This window comes from Numida meleagris, chromosome 2 (genome assembly GCF_002078875.1).
Source record: "Numida meleagris isolate 19003 breed g44 Domestic line chromosome 2, NumMel1.0, whole genome shotgun sequence".
NCBI lineage: Eukaryota > Metazoa > Chordata > Aves > Galliformes > Numididae > Numida > Numida meleagris.
The window spans coordinates 86351910-86368519 of NC_034410.1; the positions used below are offsets into that span (position 1 = coordinate 86351910).

General features: G+C 40.1%; 1 protein-coding gene across 2 annotated transcripts in view; it reads left to right on the top strand.

Annotated features, from left to right (window-relative positions):
* GALNT12 (polypeptide N-acetylgalactosaminyltransferase 12) overlaps positions 1-13021 on the top strand; it is a 45438-nt gene extending 32417 nt beyond the window's left edge. The window contains exons 8-10 of one of the 2 annotated variants that reach the window (XM_021387060.1): positions 2255-2368; positions 8525-8680; positions 11242-13021. In XM_021387060.1, the coding sequence (XP_021242735.1) occupies positions 2255-2368; positions 8525-8680; positions 11242-11379 (408 nt within the window). In that variant the 3' untranslated portion in view covers positions 11380-13021. The other variant, XM_021387061.1, reaches the window with a different exon arrangement.

The window sequence follows — 16610 nt, forward strand, 5'->3', positions numbered from 1 at the left end:
GGAATGACAGTGAAGGGCACACGCTTGGAGTGATAGTGAAGGCTTCGGGTTGTCTGGAAGGGCACCAAGGATAAGTCCTTTGCTACGATCATCTTCCTCCCGGAGTCAGTAGACTGTCAAGCAAAGTCATACATTGCTAAAAATACTAATGAGAAACCCTCTGATCCTGAGGACAGCCACTGACAACAACAGAAACTGATTTATAATTTTAGAGATAACAATTCTAATTTTTAAGTGGGGTAGGACTTTAAGTTGACTTATTTTTTATCAGAGAATATAAAAACATCAGAAGATTATCGCTTTGTCTTGTGGTGTGTGTTAAAAATCATCTGTAAAAGTGTTTTCTTTCCTGTTTTTGTTTTGCTTCTTTGTTTTAAATGTAGTTCTTCTCTGGTGTTATAAAGGTAAATAAACCATCTTCTTTTGACAGCTTAGGAGTGCAGTAGTTGTGTATTCCCTTCAAACCAAGGAGCACTGTCTGTAGAAAGAATAGCCAGAGGATTTATTTCACTTCTAGTACACGTGGATGCTAAAAATAAGAATGAATTTTGAAATGTGCCAAATTTGGATGTTGGTATATCCTTTAATGAAAAATTACACCAAATGCATAGCAGTAACTTGTTTAGAGAGAAATTAAAACACAGGACCTTCAGTCCTAAATGTATAAATTTGGCAAATGTATCCCTATTAATAGCTTTGCCAGCACAGGTGGAAGACCAGGGGGAGGGATATGCGGGGGGCATAAAGATTGTTCAGTGCAGAGCTGTCTAGCCTGCTGCATCCTCATGCTTCTTTTTCTGCCTGTAACGTGTTCACTTCATGACCCTCCTCCCCACAGAGGTTGGGAGGAGGAGGAAGAGTCTTCAGCCCATCACACGAGGACCCCCTGTCCCACACTGTCCCCGTTTCCCTCCTCTTGCACTTGTATGTGTGTGTCACTTCAGAGGTGCTACTCAGGTTGTGATGGTGGGATTTTGGAGCTGCTCTATCAAGCACAACAGCCACAGCCCTGTGAGAAGCCGCAGGCCATGGCAGCACCGTGGTCCTCCCCAGCCCCCAGTGTGTTCCCCCTGTCTTGGGCTCACATCCAAAGCATGAGATATGCTGAGAACTGGCTGCCTAACAGCAGGAGCAGGTGCAAAGCAGCAGAACGCAGGCATCAGGTAGTAATAAAAGAAGATGTTGGGGAAAATAAAATACATGTGGAGCACAAGTATTTAATTTTATTTCTGTGGTTTGTTCTTTGGTAGGTTTGAATCTTGAGGGGTTTGGTTGCTTTTAACCTTTTGCTTTTCAATTGTCTGTTTTTTCTCTATGTTGAGAACTGAGGTTATAATTATGGCTACTGGTGAAGAGAAGCAAAATTGCACCCTGCAGAAGTAACTCTTCTGAGATTTGCTCTGCTTATTCTTTTTTTGTCTGTGATATAATTACACCCAGTAATGGGGGCATTCAGGTTGAACGTGTGTTTACAGAACTTGTTTTGCTCCATGTGTTTTTAAATTTGGTTAAGTGGGTAATACTAGGATTCAATAATTGTTATGGCATTGTTCCACTTAATTTCAGTTACCTTTGACTCCTGAATACTTAAATGCAAATTAGCCTGATTTTCTGAAATCAGCTAGCGTAATATTTTAACACTGAATCTAAAAATTATGTGCCTATTGTGTCAAAGATCATCTCTAGTAGTAAAGAACATTTAATGTCATATCTAGTGTCTCTGACAAATCTTAACCTGTTTTTATGATTTCTGGTCTTAAAATCTGACTGCCTGTTCAACCTCAAGAGGGTACTGGAGTTCTTTTGAGAACAAATCCTTTTTACATCTCTCATTTGAAAAACTGAAAAAACGATGTAACCTTCCTTTCATTAGAAAATTGAAGGGGTAGACCCCACAGGAGTGGAAATGAAAGACATGGCAGAGTTCTGTTCTGCATGAGTTGCAGGCTTGCTCAAATTCAGCATACCTTGATAGGAAGGTGGCTCCTGCCCACTTCACTTGCAAACGCCCTGGAATGTTCTGCAGTTCCTAGGGGAAGCCTTCATGTCTGACTGGTTCAATGACCAAAGTCAGGACAATCCTCTCAGTTTTATTTCACTTTAGTCTGAAAGAGATGTTGCCACTGGATCCATTTGATCCATTCCGATTCCTGGGAAGCAGCTCCAGGTTATAAACCCTACAGCCTAGCAGTATGGATGTAAAATGACTATGGTGTATTTTCCTTACTCTAACATATTCTTTTGTTCTGATTAGCTAAAGAATAGAGGAATGGCCAACTTCTGCTTTGATTATAACCCTGCAAATGAACATGAAATAACTGGATACAGGGTCATACTATACCCATGTCATGGCATGGGACAAAATCAGGTAAGGTTCATTGTTTTTATGTTCATTTTGACTAATGTTGTGGTTTTAACATGAAAAGTATGGTAAAAAAACATTGCAATAGGGCTGAAAGAGTGTACTGCCATAGTGAGATGATCTTAGATCTAATTTTGATTCTCCCTCTGGCTGCTATTAATTTTGATATATCCCGAGGTCAGATTTTTATAGTTCTAAAGATGTATCTACTCAGACCAGGGAATTCATGATCCTCTTAATCATGCCACTATGCAGAGCTCATTAGGAGGGGTTAATAGGACAACCGTGAAGCTGTGTGGCTTACAGGCCAGTGTTCATTCGTCTGCAACTGGTTGTGGGCATGCCAGCTCTTCTGAGAGTCCGCATTGCCGAAGCCCTTAGTGACATTGGAAACTTCACCTAATTTTGCCTGCCTGTGTCATTGTCCTATTTCCTCTTTGTTCTTGTCTAACTGCACAAGAGATTCAGAACAGCATGGTCTCCAGTACTCTGATCTGCAGAAGCATCCTCCAGGGCTAAGGCTATAAAAACCTTGAGAGCAGAGATCCTTCCTAATGCTTTAGTTTTTGCTTTCTTGTTTTTATAATGAAGTTGAAAATGCTTCCTAGTATTTTTCTACGTACAGTCTGAAACTGTGTAACAGAGGTTAGCGAGATACCCGTAAAGCTTTCCACATAATGCCGCAGTAAAAGTGTCAATCTACACTGGCTGTTTTTCATGGCCCTGAGTAGCCATCTTTTGAAATTGGGATTTGGTGTTTGACATGTGGCATATAACATATGCTTGTTGGATTTTTTTGCTTCAAACCCAAATTAGATTATCTAGCATGCTTCTAAAAGGGAGGAGTGGTGATATGTGTACATAGGTCACTCCAATATGCCTCCTTTTTATTTCTGTGGAAACTACAATAGATACAAAGAGCATAATTACACATCTGTCACACGGAAGCAAAATGTAGTGGGATATTGATGGGAAAGTTCAGCCTCTACTGCCATATCACCAGCTTCTGCCTCTGCTGTCATGGGCCAACATTAAAAAAAAAAAAATAGGAGCCATTACTTTCGGAGCAGCCCTTGTACTTACTTTCAGCAAGAGCCTACATAACTATGTGATAGTTTGAGTGGTTTAACTGTGTTTTTAGGAAATGAATCCAAACATTTGTCTCAGAAAGGAAAAATAAGTTTAGAAAAGGACAATGGATATGTTACATAAACAGTTTATTAGCTTTCTTTCTGAACTCTGCTTTAAAAAAAGGAAAAAAAAAAACCTTGAGTGCTGAAAAGCAAATCTGTCTTGTGGAGGAAGATAGTAATATGAATTGCATTTTAAGTTAGGAAATAAAAATAAACAACAGTCTGAGTGCAGGGTTTCAGATCCTAGCTGAGGACGATTTGTTTTTGACAGCACATTTATTGCCTTACTATTTAATATTGTTTATTAGTTTCTATAGTTTGTTTTAACTTTCATAAAGTTTTTGTCCTGGACTTAAAGATGAAGGGAAGAGCAGGAAGAGAATTGTGTATTATAAAAGCCAAAGTGTATCAGTAATGACAGATGTGGATCAAGTACTCGAAGGCACACCACACCAACCCGTTTTACTACCTTGGTTCTGCTCTCTGTCCAAGCTGAGCATATGTCTCTACATCTACACAGAAAATGAATTAATAGTCAGATAACCTACTTAAGCCACTTCCTTATCAGGAGGTGTTTATTGCTTTCGTAGACTGGGAGGTGTCTTAATTTAGGGGATTACCTGCTCACATGCTAAGTCATTTATAGATTTTTTTTTCTTCTTGCATTAAGAATAACAGAAAAGAGAGGAGTTGAGTCTTTTTGTATTTCTTTGAACAAAAGGTAGATTTTAATTTTACCCCTTCCGTTCTCCCTCCTCACCCTCCAAAAAAATAAATAAAGACATAGGGTAGAAGGTAAAAACAAAAAAATAGTACAGTTCATAAGAAAAGCATTCTTATGAGGTGACATTTTCAGAGTTGCTTATGAAGCACCTAAAGATCAACTGTGAATTCTCTGTGAAGATATCACATAACTGGATTTTTGATGTTCTCACATCTCTGCTGATGCACTAGTGCAATGCATCCAATTTCCTGTGATGCAGGCAGCAGACTGAGAACAATGATGGTCTTGAGTTATGCAGTTGCTGCTCCCTCTGCTGGCATCCAGGGAGCAGGAGGAAGGAGGAATGCAAAAGGTACCTGACGGCAGTGTAAACCTGCAAATGAAAATAAGAGATGATACAAGAGAATTGGAAAGTCTGCAGAGGGAAGGATAAAACAATGAGCAAAACAGTATTAGTGAAATTGCGAAAAAATCGAGGAAGTGCTGACTGGAGCCTGGGAAAGAGGACCAGGGCGAGACAGGGCAGAAGAAATCTGGGACGCAGGTAGGACAGCAAGTGGCAGGCACGGCATGTATGACAGAAGTAGCAGTTAGGAGCTCTGAAGAGTTAGAGCAAAGGAAGCAGGTTCACTGGAGACTGGTTTGGTGGAAAGGTATAGGGAGACTTAACCTGGGAGCAGGCAAATGGGGGTCATGAGTAGGGGTGGAAGTAGCAGTTGTGTGACAAAAGGTGGGCAGCAGGAAGAACTGTGGGTGTGGGAACAGAAGGAGGCTAAAGTAAAACAAGACGTAGATGCACAGGTGAGATGAAGTCAGGATTCCTGAATTTGCACCTCCTTTTTCTGGCTCACAGAATACTTCCCTTCATTCCTTGACTTCCCACGCCCTATAGATGGTCATTCTTAAAAGACAACAGGCTGCTCTTGGTCTTGTGAATTCCTTAGCTCTGCTCAAATATTCCACACCTACATCCACCACTTTAACCTGATGGAACTGATGAAGGCAAGAGATTGGTCATCCTCCGGTCGTATCAACACTGAGGAGAGCAGGGCACTTCACTTCAGAGTTTTGCAGATATTTTCTGACAATGGGTAGCTTCTGTCTTCTCCTTGGAGGTGGATCTGCCATCCTAATCTCAAGCTCTTCTGCTTGTTCTCCTCCAGTCTGCTCTTGTCACTCCAGTCTTTACCTTGTACAGCTTTAGCAGCAAACCCTTATAAGAAAGCTTCACTTCAGTCTCCTTCATGCCCCGTATCTTGGCTCCAGTTTCTCCACTCAGTGCTTTAGTGCTTTCTGTTCCACACTGGCTGGCTCCCAGTCTTTCTCTGACTTCCTTGCTCTGTTTGTCCCCTCAGTTTCTCCCACCAGTTAGTCCTCACACTAGGTCTTGTTTTACTCTTTGTCACGTGTCTTTCCTTTTCCCATCTAGCTCCTATTTTTTCTAATCTAGTCTTCTCCTTATTCCTTCCTCCAATTGCAGTGTTTGTTCCACAGTTAACTACTTTCTTCCTTGGTCAGTACTCACTGCTGGACATTCACACTTGCCTCATGGTGTATGGGGGTGAAGTTTATTCTCCAGAGTACAGCTCAGGAAAGTTATTCTCCAGAAGCATCTTGGTACAATTTAACACTAGTGAACATTGACTTGGTCTTTGAAATTCAAGACCAGTAAAGCCCATTGCCATTCTTGGTATGGTTGGGAAGCAGGACAGAGGGATGAGTGCATGCTGTAGGAAGTCTGCCAGACATAGGAAGAAGATTGGTGACCACTCAGCCTACTATGCCTGACAGTACTCCCCTGCTATTCCCATTTGAGGCAAATGGACAGAGGCAAGCAAAGAGCTTAGTAAAGCCCCTGGCTTTCTGGGAAGGAGGGGATCACACTTGGTAACGTCACTGCTGGTTCTTTTGCCCATAAAGTGCCTGTCAAGTGCAAGCATCTGACAGTGCACAGATGAGCAGTAGGTAGCCAGGCACAGAGAGGGCTGAGACTGTTCCAGAGTCTGGTGAGGCAGCCACCATCCTTTCACCACTGTGCTCTTATGCAGCCACGACACGTCCCCCTAGATTTCCCAGAAATGGCAGGCACTGGGTAAAAGGCCTCATCAAATGAGGCCTCAGGGCAAAGGGTAACAGTTTTAAATTAAAAGCTGTAGGTTTATATTAGATATAAGGAAGAAATTCTTCACTGTGAGGGTGGTGAGGCACTGGGACTGTATTATCATTGGGCAGGGAGATGCGAGTGCTTGGCTGTTAATAATATGGCCTCAATCCTTAATGTTATCCAGAAATTAACCATTTTATTAGCTCTTCTCCACCAAAATCTGATAGAAGTCCTTGAGAGGCCACTGAGGAAAGATCTCAGTAGTAAGAAGTGCTCTGATCTAGTAGCTGCACCATTCTCTCTTGATATATCTGGAACCATGAGTAGCTTGCAAGCTTCCGCTGATATTCAGAGCAAAATGTTACTAAGTGTTGCTATATTTTATAAATCCACTACTGAGGAGGGCTCTAAATGGGGCCTTGTAAAAGCAACAGCAGAAAGCATGCTGATCTGCAGTGTCCATCCAGACACAGCAAACAGCTGTGAAGCTTTTCCTTTATTCACAAGTCATAGGTTTAAAATGAGTACCTCACAGATTATTGTGGTGCGTGAAGAAGCAAGAGCTTCATCATCAAATACCAAACTCATGAGCTAACACTTAAAGGATAGGGAGCACCAGCTTGTTGGAGTAGAAGGTAAACCACTGGGCCAACGTTACCATGTTTTACTTGTGTTGTTGATGAGACATTTCTAGCAGAGAGCAAATGTTGTAAGGTAGCCTACCTCATAAGAGTAGATCCTAGCAATATGTTTCTAGGGGAAATCAGAGTCTCTTGAATGCTCTGTCAAGAAGTAGATTTCAAGCTTGAAGTTGCTTTCTCAAAATGCTTTCATTTGCTACTTCCTACAGTTGAATGATGGTGAAAATGTTAATTCAGGGGGATCATTTACATCACTGCTCTCAAAAACAGCCGTGAAGCTCTGCAAGCAGTGGGCAGCATTTGCTTATGTACAGCTGCAACTGCTACTTTGGCAAATTCCTCCAGAGGTTTCATTCATGAAAAAGCTACCACCAGTTTAGCTTAGATCAGAGCTCTGGTACCTGCAACTATATGCTTGCAGATTTGGTAATCACGCAGTCCTACTTACATTTAAAGTCCATTTTTAGTTTCTCTTTCATGGCTAATTAGCTAGTAGTTGTTAAGAGTGGTCTCCTGGTAATAAGCACAAGTATATACAATGTTTCTGAATCGGTATAGCTCCCTTCACACTGTTTTATAATCTCTTCAGGGGTGAAACACAACAAAAGAGGATTCCTTCTCTTCCTCATCCTTTTACTGCTTTCCACTAATGCAGCTATACTATTGGTAACAAGCCATTTTCTGATGCGCATAAAATCCTTGTCTACCCCACTGAGTATAATTTAAATCTGTTCTAAACACACATCCGTGCACTATAGTTGTCTACATTATTTATAAGCACACTAAATACAAACAGCTCTCATATTCTGCCATTCTCTTTAATCAAGTCCAAAATTTGGCAAATGTCCATGATAAAAATAAAATAAAAAATTAAGGAAGGCTTCAACCATAATTGCTCCGGAAGACAATGTTTTAGAGTATGCTCAGAATATCTCTACAGAATATTGGACAACAAGCAAAGCCCGTAAATTGTCTTTAATAGAGTTCTGCTCATGTGTAAAAGCAGCTGTAGCTGATTTGCTCTGAATAATGTCTTAAAATGTCATGTAATAAAATGCTCGTCGCTGTGCATCCTGAGTTGTTTTGTAAGTGGACATGAACCTTGACCAAATTGCATTTGAACTATTCATTGAGAAGCTTCTTAATTAAGAGAAACGTTGTTTAGTGACAGCTGAATTAAGAAGTTATAATATCAGGCTAAAAACTGGTTTCTGTACTCTTTTTTAAAGGTGGTCTAAGATGTGAAAGTTGAATATTACAGTCAAATGTTTTAAGTTCTTTAATGTTGGAACATCTGTTTTCCAGTGCATTAATTCAGCATTTTGATACACTTTTAAGTTCTACCACCACCAGTGCTGTGGTGAGATTGATTTTCTGTAAAATAGTAAGCAAATAGCAGCAGTTAAGGCTCTTTGAATATATTTGGCAGATTTTCTCTCCACAACACCAACTTTAATATGTGGACTTAAGTATAGTATCTTAGTATCTCTTCCCTATAAATACTTCCTTGTGTACATATGAAATTACTGCTACCCTCTGTTTCTTCTCTTGCATTTGTAGTTTTTTGAGTACACATCCCATAATGAAATACGCTACAACACTCGACAGCCTGAAGCCTGTGCAGCAGTTATTGCAGGGACTGACTATTTGACAATGAACTTGTGTCAAGAAAATATTCATAATGTTCCTGAAAACCAGAAGTTTGCTTTCAGAGAGGTAAGAGTGGCTGTTTGGCATGCTTTGGGTTTGTTTTTTGGCGTGGGAGAGCTGGGAGAAAAACTGCTGATTTTCTGGGGGGAAGGAGATAATTGTTTTGTTTTCTCTTAACCGCTTTCACATTCTGAAAGCCACAAATACTCCTATATTTGGAGTGGGGTTGTATTTAAATAGGCGTGACTCTCTTGGCTTTTAATATGTAAACACAGAACAGGGTAGCAGCAGTGTGCACATGAAGAATATTCCAGCTGGAAAGAACAGAAAGACAAGAGGAAGGAAAGCACCCATTCGTAACTTCAAGGGAACTTCCATACCCCTTCCCCAGGCAGTCTTAGAGATGGCCAACTTTTGCTCTCCTTTCATTAACTTTTATTTCCCAGTATTTTTACCTCCATATATCCCTGATACTTCACATTATCACCATTGCTTTAAACTCTTGTTTTTAAGAAGCTGCTGCTTCTCCTCTGCCAGCAATCTCCTCCAGACACTCTCCCTGAGCATCAGAAGTCCTCTCTGAGCTTTTCTGCAACATAATGCACAGTTGTGTAATTTGATGCCCCATCAAATCATCAAAGGTATCTACCTTCTGCTCTTCTCCTGCCCCTCCATGGGACACATCCTACTGGCTGTGTGGACTCAGCAAATCAGCCTCTCCCATCTTCAACTTAAATGCCTATTCCCAAGGAGGAGAAATGCTGAGAAGTATGGAGTATATTAAAAAAACATAACATGCGATCTTAGAAAACCTTGTGTTAGTAGGTTTTAATCTCTGAAGGAGTTCCTGAATGCCTCAGAGAAAATAAATTGCATGAAAAATGATGGCCTTGGTCAGCTACTGGGGTGTTATTATTCGGCTAAGGGAAAAGGTCATGTAATATATCAAAATGGTATATTTACATAATGTTTCTACATAATGCATCTAAATTCTACAGGCACCACAGCTGACAAATTCTTGCCTTGATACTTCCACTAGTGATAGGAGACAGAGTAAATTCAAAAGAAAAACATGAAAATTACTGTCTCTTCACTGAATCTAGTCCAGAGTGAAGCTCATTGAGTAAAACTATTTAAGAGGCTGCCTTTATCGACAGCATTTCATTTTTAACACTGACTTCATGAAATTTTTCAAGTTCATATATATTAATTCCTAAGATGACAAATTATAAATAAACTTCGGTCACTTCAGAGAAATAACTGAGGAAACACAGGTTTGGAATACATCTGGTTCCACTGCATTCTTAACCATTCACGTTTAAAGTAATTCCTTAAGTTTCAGGTGCCAAATCCTTTCTTTCTTTCTCATGACCACATTGTTCCTCTGTGTGACTTGAATCTACTGCTCTACTGATTCTTCTTCTTGTGCTGCATTAAATCAAAATCACTGGTCCCCATGTTTCAAGGAGGGTGATAGGCCAGGTACCAGTACTGCATATCTCCTGCTTTGTGTGGAGATGTGTCAGACACTAGAAGAGCAGTCCTTAAACAAGTAGCAGGGATGTAGCCATCATCAGAGATTGGAACAGCCTCCCCAGCTGCCTGGCCAGAATTAAGTTCTTCCTGGCACCGCATCAAAAGCAAGTGAGGCAGATATTGATTAGTCCACTCAGAAATGTGAATTGTCACAAAGGAAACCAGAAAGTCATTCAGCACCTAAGTCTGCAAGCAAACCCGTGAGCAAGTGTACATCACTGGCCCTTGCAGGCTGTGGAGCAAGGTGCCATTAGTGCAACATTCCTGAGGACTGAAGAGCAGACTTTCAAAGGACTGAAGCTTACACTCAGAAGCAGAGTGTTGGCCATCAGGGGCTCTGAAAATAGTTAGGCGTGCCGATGTCACCTGGGCCAAGGAAAGGCTCTTGCAGCAGAGCTGTTCTCCACAATTGGTTATACCACCTTATTGCAACTCAGTATCTTGGTTGACAGGGCTCCCAGATTTGAGTGAGCTGCGTGGGATGGAGATAAAACGGTTTTGAAGATTCCTGTAATAGGAAGGCCTGAAGCCTCAAATAATGTTCTTTGGGAACATGACTGTAGAGGCCGGCCAGGCCTTACGCCTTATAGGCAGCTGTGCTACTCTCGAGCGAATCCAGCTGATTGGATAGAGATTTGAAGGCAAGAGGCACACTTAGAACTTTTTGCTTTTTCCACTACAAATATACCCTGTAAAGAAATGGCAGTTTTTTTTCCCAAAAATATATCTGGAATAGGCAACTAACTAACTAACAGTAACTAAATTTTACTTGCAACATGTGGAGTAAGTTGCTGAACTTAAGTAACACACCTATTTGGCTGTGGTTTTCTCCGTCCACATTGTGATGCAGTAACAAAACGGAATGAAAGTGAGCTGAGAAAGCATATCCTTTACAAACTTAAGTGTCAGGTCACAAAATAAGTTTAAAAGTTAGGTCTTTTGATAAAGTTTCTCAAGCATTTTGGTTTTGCTGCATAACCCCATGAGAAGGATATGAGCATTATTTTACTATGAATATTTTGTTACTTTTGTAGTGATATGTTTTCAATTTTGAAGACTTGAAAAGCAAAAATTATTTCTCTCTTTTGTAGGATGGTACTTTGTTTCATATGCAAACCCAGAAGTGCTTACAAGCAGAGTCAAACTCCTACAATGGTAATCCAGCACCAGTATTACGACCGTGTACCGATTCAGAATACCAAAAATGGTTCTTCAAAGAAAGAAGCTGATCCAGATGTCGTCTAGTATATAGCTGAATATGAAAATGTTCTCTTTCTAGTCAGCCTTTTGAAAATTGTTTAAGTGATATATTTTTATATGAGAAGGACAGTAATTAGTTTAAAAGCAATAAATTTTGTGTTTCTAGAGCGTTAAATGGCACTAATTATGGAGAACTACGTAAAGTAAGTACTGTGGTTATATCATGTCTCAGAACCTGCTCCTCTTCACCTCCCTTTATTTGGCAGCTATGTAACTGTTTCTGAAGTGTCTTAGGTTCTTTTCACGAGTGACAATGTATTTTTTAATCTACTGTGTGAAAGAAAGTAAGGCAGTCAAAATAATTGCACTAATGTTATCTGCCAATAACTTAAAATGTTTATTTTTCTACTAAAACATTTTGCAGTTGTGCCTTTTAACAGATGCTAGTTAGTATTTCTCCCCCTCTTTTAAGTACCAAGAGGGTGTATGTAGGCCAGTTCTGCCCCTAACTGGCTACAACAGACCCCTCACTGAAGACGGTGTGGATTTGCACATTGAGGCAGAAAAGGTCTGCATATTTTTGCACAAATAACAACCTAGATGCATACAGATTGCACATGTTTGACAATACTATATGTTAAATGTTGTGGCAATTTTAGTTGCTCAAGGCACTTACTGAGTTTCTAAGCATGCTTAGGTCTGATTTTGCAAGAAGTTGATTTTCTCATCTTTTGTAAAGAAATAAGGCAACAACTCTGGGTAAAGCTGTTTAGATATACGTGAATCTAAGCGTGCAGCTGTGTCCCAGACTGCATAGCTTACTTCAATATTGTGTGGATTTTCAGCACACAGACAACTTGCAAAATCAGACCTAGCAGTAATTCTTTAGACATGGGAGGTTTGTTTCAAAATTACAGATACAGAAAATGAATTGAAGAAATTATGTCTTTCATTAAATTATAAATTTTTAAATGTTGGTTAAAAATTAATGGGTTAAAAAAATGTTTTTATAACTTACCAATGTGATATACAGCTGCTATTGATTAAAAAAAATGTTTTAGATATAACTCACATTTTGCGTGGGAACTCCTTTTCTGACTCTGTGATTCTAAGTTACTCATGGCAGCACATAGAGTTCTATTGAATACACGGGGTTTAATCTGCTCCAGTCCAAGATGTTTACAGCTGTGAAGTGTGGGGTCTGCTTTTAGCCAATCAGACAAGTAGTGTTTATAGCAGTCAATTTGATCATTGACTGTCATCATTAAAGTGTTGATTAATAGAGTTTCAGCACATAAGGGAAGCTTCCTTATCTCAGCTGGAGATCTGTTTTATGCATAGAAGTGTGAAGATTTCAACCATTTTTTTCCCTCAAAGGTCTTGGTTTCTTCCATTATTTGTCTTTGTTCTTGTTTTCTACATAAAATGTACAGAATTTTCATTGAATCCTCATAAGCTCATGTCATTTTGTCATATCTATTTATACGATTAGGGTGTAGGGGGAAGGTTTCTTCCTGTAGTGGATATATATGGAGGTTCTACCAAGATCTATCTAAAACCCCGTAGATTGAATATTTTTGTGAAGAACTTTAAAGCTCTGTCTCTGTGGGTTGGATTGATGAAATCGATGTTAGAACTAATAAAATATTTTGTAACTCTGTAGAGTGGCAACTGTGGGAGTTGTATTTTTTTTCTTTTTTTTCATATGGTCAGTGGTGTTCTTTTCACCATTCCTCTGATTTCTTAGGCTCTGATCCCTGTAGCAGTTGGGAGAAGCAGCTCTATCTTATGCTCTCTCAAGTTCCCATTTCTCATTAATGCTTTTGTTCACCTGCTAGCAGCAACTGTGTTCAGTTTGCGGAGTCACAAATCAAAGCTGTGTGTCTGCATGAGAGAGCTGTTAGAAGTGTACCAACACAGCAAGGTTTTTCTGTTCATTTCTGTTTTGCCTTCATGACTGTTGATTGCATTACGTTAATAAGTTAATGAAAGCCCAGCAATTACACTTGTAGACAAGATGCTCATTGACCATTAGGGTCAAGGAGGTTTTCTTAGTTTTGAGACTTCCAGATTTTATCAGCAGGTGGTCGTACACAAATGGAATTTAGTAACTGGAAATTGTTTTCTGTACATCTTGCTACTCTGCATTTCTTTAGAGAGACGTATTGATATTTTGGGATTCCAGTTAAATGCAGCTGAGCTGTTTTCCTCTATGCCAGCAAAAGTAAACTACTGGCCTGTGCTGAATATTTGCTAGACAAACACACTTATGTTCAGTTCAAAAGCAGTCATTGAATGTCGTAGCATCACCAGCTTGCTCCATGTATATTGTTGCCTATTTAGTCCACCTACTTCCCATTTTTTTTTTCCTGCCCACTGGAATTGTAACTGGAAAGCATCTGGCTTTGGGTTTAGAGGATGAAGGAGTTGACCACGTGTCTGATTCATAGCGCACAGGCTTTCTTCTGTGGGAGGCAGGGCTACCCTCTGAGGAATGCACTGTAGACTTTGGGCTTCTCAGCAAAGAAGGGGCTGGATGCCTCAGAAAACTGGAAAGATTAGAAGACTATGTCACAAATTAACATTCCCTCAGGTTTTGGTCTCCTAAGACTCTTTGAAAATGAGAGAGGAAGAGTCTCCACAGAGTGCAAATACAACAACCAGAAGTTCCTCCATTTCTTAAAACTCATCTTCAGTGTTTAGAGCCACTTTTTTTTTCCCCCTTTACCACAAACCATGTGAAGCACCCATAAAACCCAAACTTGCAATTCAAGCTTATTGATAACCTTATATTAAAATAATGGGATACTGGCACTTCAAACAGGGAAATCTCAAGGGTCCTTGTTCCATTTTGTACCATCAAGTACTTTAAAACAAGAACAGGACATCTTTAAAATACAGAATGGAAGTGGGCTAACCAAATTATACTGAGAATGTATCATCCCAATGCAAAGTATGCTGCATACAATTTGAGGATTGAGATGTAGAAATCTGATCTTCACTGTCTAGTGGGCAATATGATTTCTCCAATGTTTAATGCCCTTTTTCATACATACAGAATCAGCTTGATTTTGTGCTCCTGGGTTCCTTCACTTCCTTCTTTTCCGATGTTCCTTGGACATCCCTGGAGATGGAATTTATTTGGTGCAGTGGAGGCACAAAAGTCTAAGCCAGGAGTTTTTCACAAAACTGAACTGTGCAAAATACTTTCTCAATATTCTGTTCTGGATACACCTTGTGAGGGGAATATTAACATGCAAAAAAGTTTTAACCCTTAAACAAAACACTTGGAGATATTATCCTTAAGATGAGAATTTGGTGTAGTAACTGCTGATTAGACTTGCTGATTTTTTTTAAAAAAAATTTTGTCCTTAAAAAATTATCTTGTCTTTGTATTCCTTAATCGAAAAGAAAAAAGAGAAGAAAAGAGAAGAAAGGAAAAGAAAAGAAGAAAGGAAAGGGAAAGAGAAAGGGAAGGGAAGGAAAAGGAAAAGGAAAAGGAAAAGGAAAAGGAAAAGGAAAAGGAAAAGGAAAAGGAAGAAAAGACTGCAATCCAGATTGCACTCTAATTCCCAATTCATCAGTTCTTTACTATGGCTTCTTCAGGTAAACATTTTGCTGTTTTCTTTCTTTTATTCTTCTACACTTATCCTTTCATTTACACATTGTGGATCACCAACATGGAGTAGAACTTCCTGGATTTTTCCTTCAAGAAAAGACAGACTATAAACCCTCTTTCTAAGAAATAAAATAAACCACTAAAACCTCTGTATGTGCAGTCTTGGCCAAACCTTTCATGATGGAAGACTGTTGCAGCTTGTGCAATCACTCTGGAACAACAGTTGTCGTTGTATATGCATAGGTCAGCATGGATTGGAAGCAGTATTTCTTGCTTGCTCTGCTGAAACAAAGACTTAAAAGTGTGTTCCATTTTTGCCATGTTTTTAGGAATTGATAAGACCTACTTGAAGGAGAAATTCCTGTTGGAAACCCTGGATCTGACGGGATTGTGCTGTGCATCCTATGTATGGAAACACTGTGATACTGCCTGGCTGGTAACTGAAAATCTGATGTTCTTGTAATTTCCTTTAGCTGTCTCAGCAGATTAATTTGACGTTGAGCTTTGTTCTGATACCTTGACAAAAAGACAGCAGTAAAGATGTCTGGAGAGACTATAGGGTTAGGATCGTACAGCTCTGTGTTTGCATTTAAAACAGTAGGCTTTTTGGCAGTGTTTGAGAACACTGCATAAGCTCATGGTGCTAGCACAGTCATGATTTTGTCTTCATGTTAGCAGATGTAGGTGGAAAAGTCCTTGGGAGGAAGAAGAGAGGGGGATGGTGGAGCTCCCCTGCTCTGCCAGCTTCCTGGTGGCTGGCTCCAGCAGCAGTACCTGGGTCTGAATTAGAGCGTTGCAGCATTCTTCCACTTCCATTTACAGAGGAAAACGATTAGGTATGTGTATGCCATTTTTCCTGTCCTCAAAAGCAAGAGGAAGGAAGACGCAAGATCCAGGGATGGAGCTGTGGTCTGATGGGCAGTGTGGTGTGCTTCGTGCGGCGTCAGGCTGGCTCCCAGAGTGAAAAAGGACCAGCTGCAGAGCTCATTGCTTGGTGGGAAGGGAAAAGGAGTCTTCTGGGTTTCTTGAACTCGTACATCCTCTGAAGGTATTTAACTTGCTGCCGAAGAGAAAGCGGTCAAGGGAAAAATAGCAGTGCAGATATTTGGACCTGAAATTCGTGAACATTGAAGGACTATATAAAGAATAAAACGTGTTAACTCTGCACACAGTGTGAGAAGACTTGATAATACCTGGGAGGAACTGGAAAGTATTATTTAACAGGAAGATATTGGACAGAACTGTTTACTGAAATACAGCTGAAGGGCTCGCGTGACTGAAATGCTGACGTGACTGGATAACGTGCCAAGGAGAAAGTGGCATTTGATTTTCAAACAAAGAGAGCAGGGCTTACCACTCTTGTGAACTGATGTTTTAGCCAACAAGGAATGAACAGGCACAGAGAGTGCCTGCTGTTGACCACCAAATAAGAATAGAAAGCATTTTTGCATAGCAGGTGAAGGATGCGTGCAGTGTTAGAGGATGTTGTCCTAGGGGATGCACTGTACTGATTTTATGGTAGCGAGACATTCTGGGGATTTCTAGGGAAAGGAAAAAAAACGAAGAGGAGATGGCTGGGCAGGAGGCTGTGTCTGACATAACTTTTAAAAATAGGTCTAGTGCAATTCTCTGTTAGGCCTC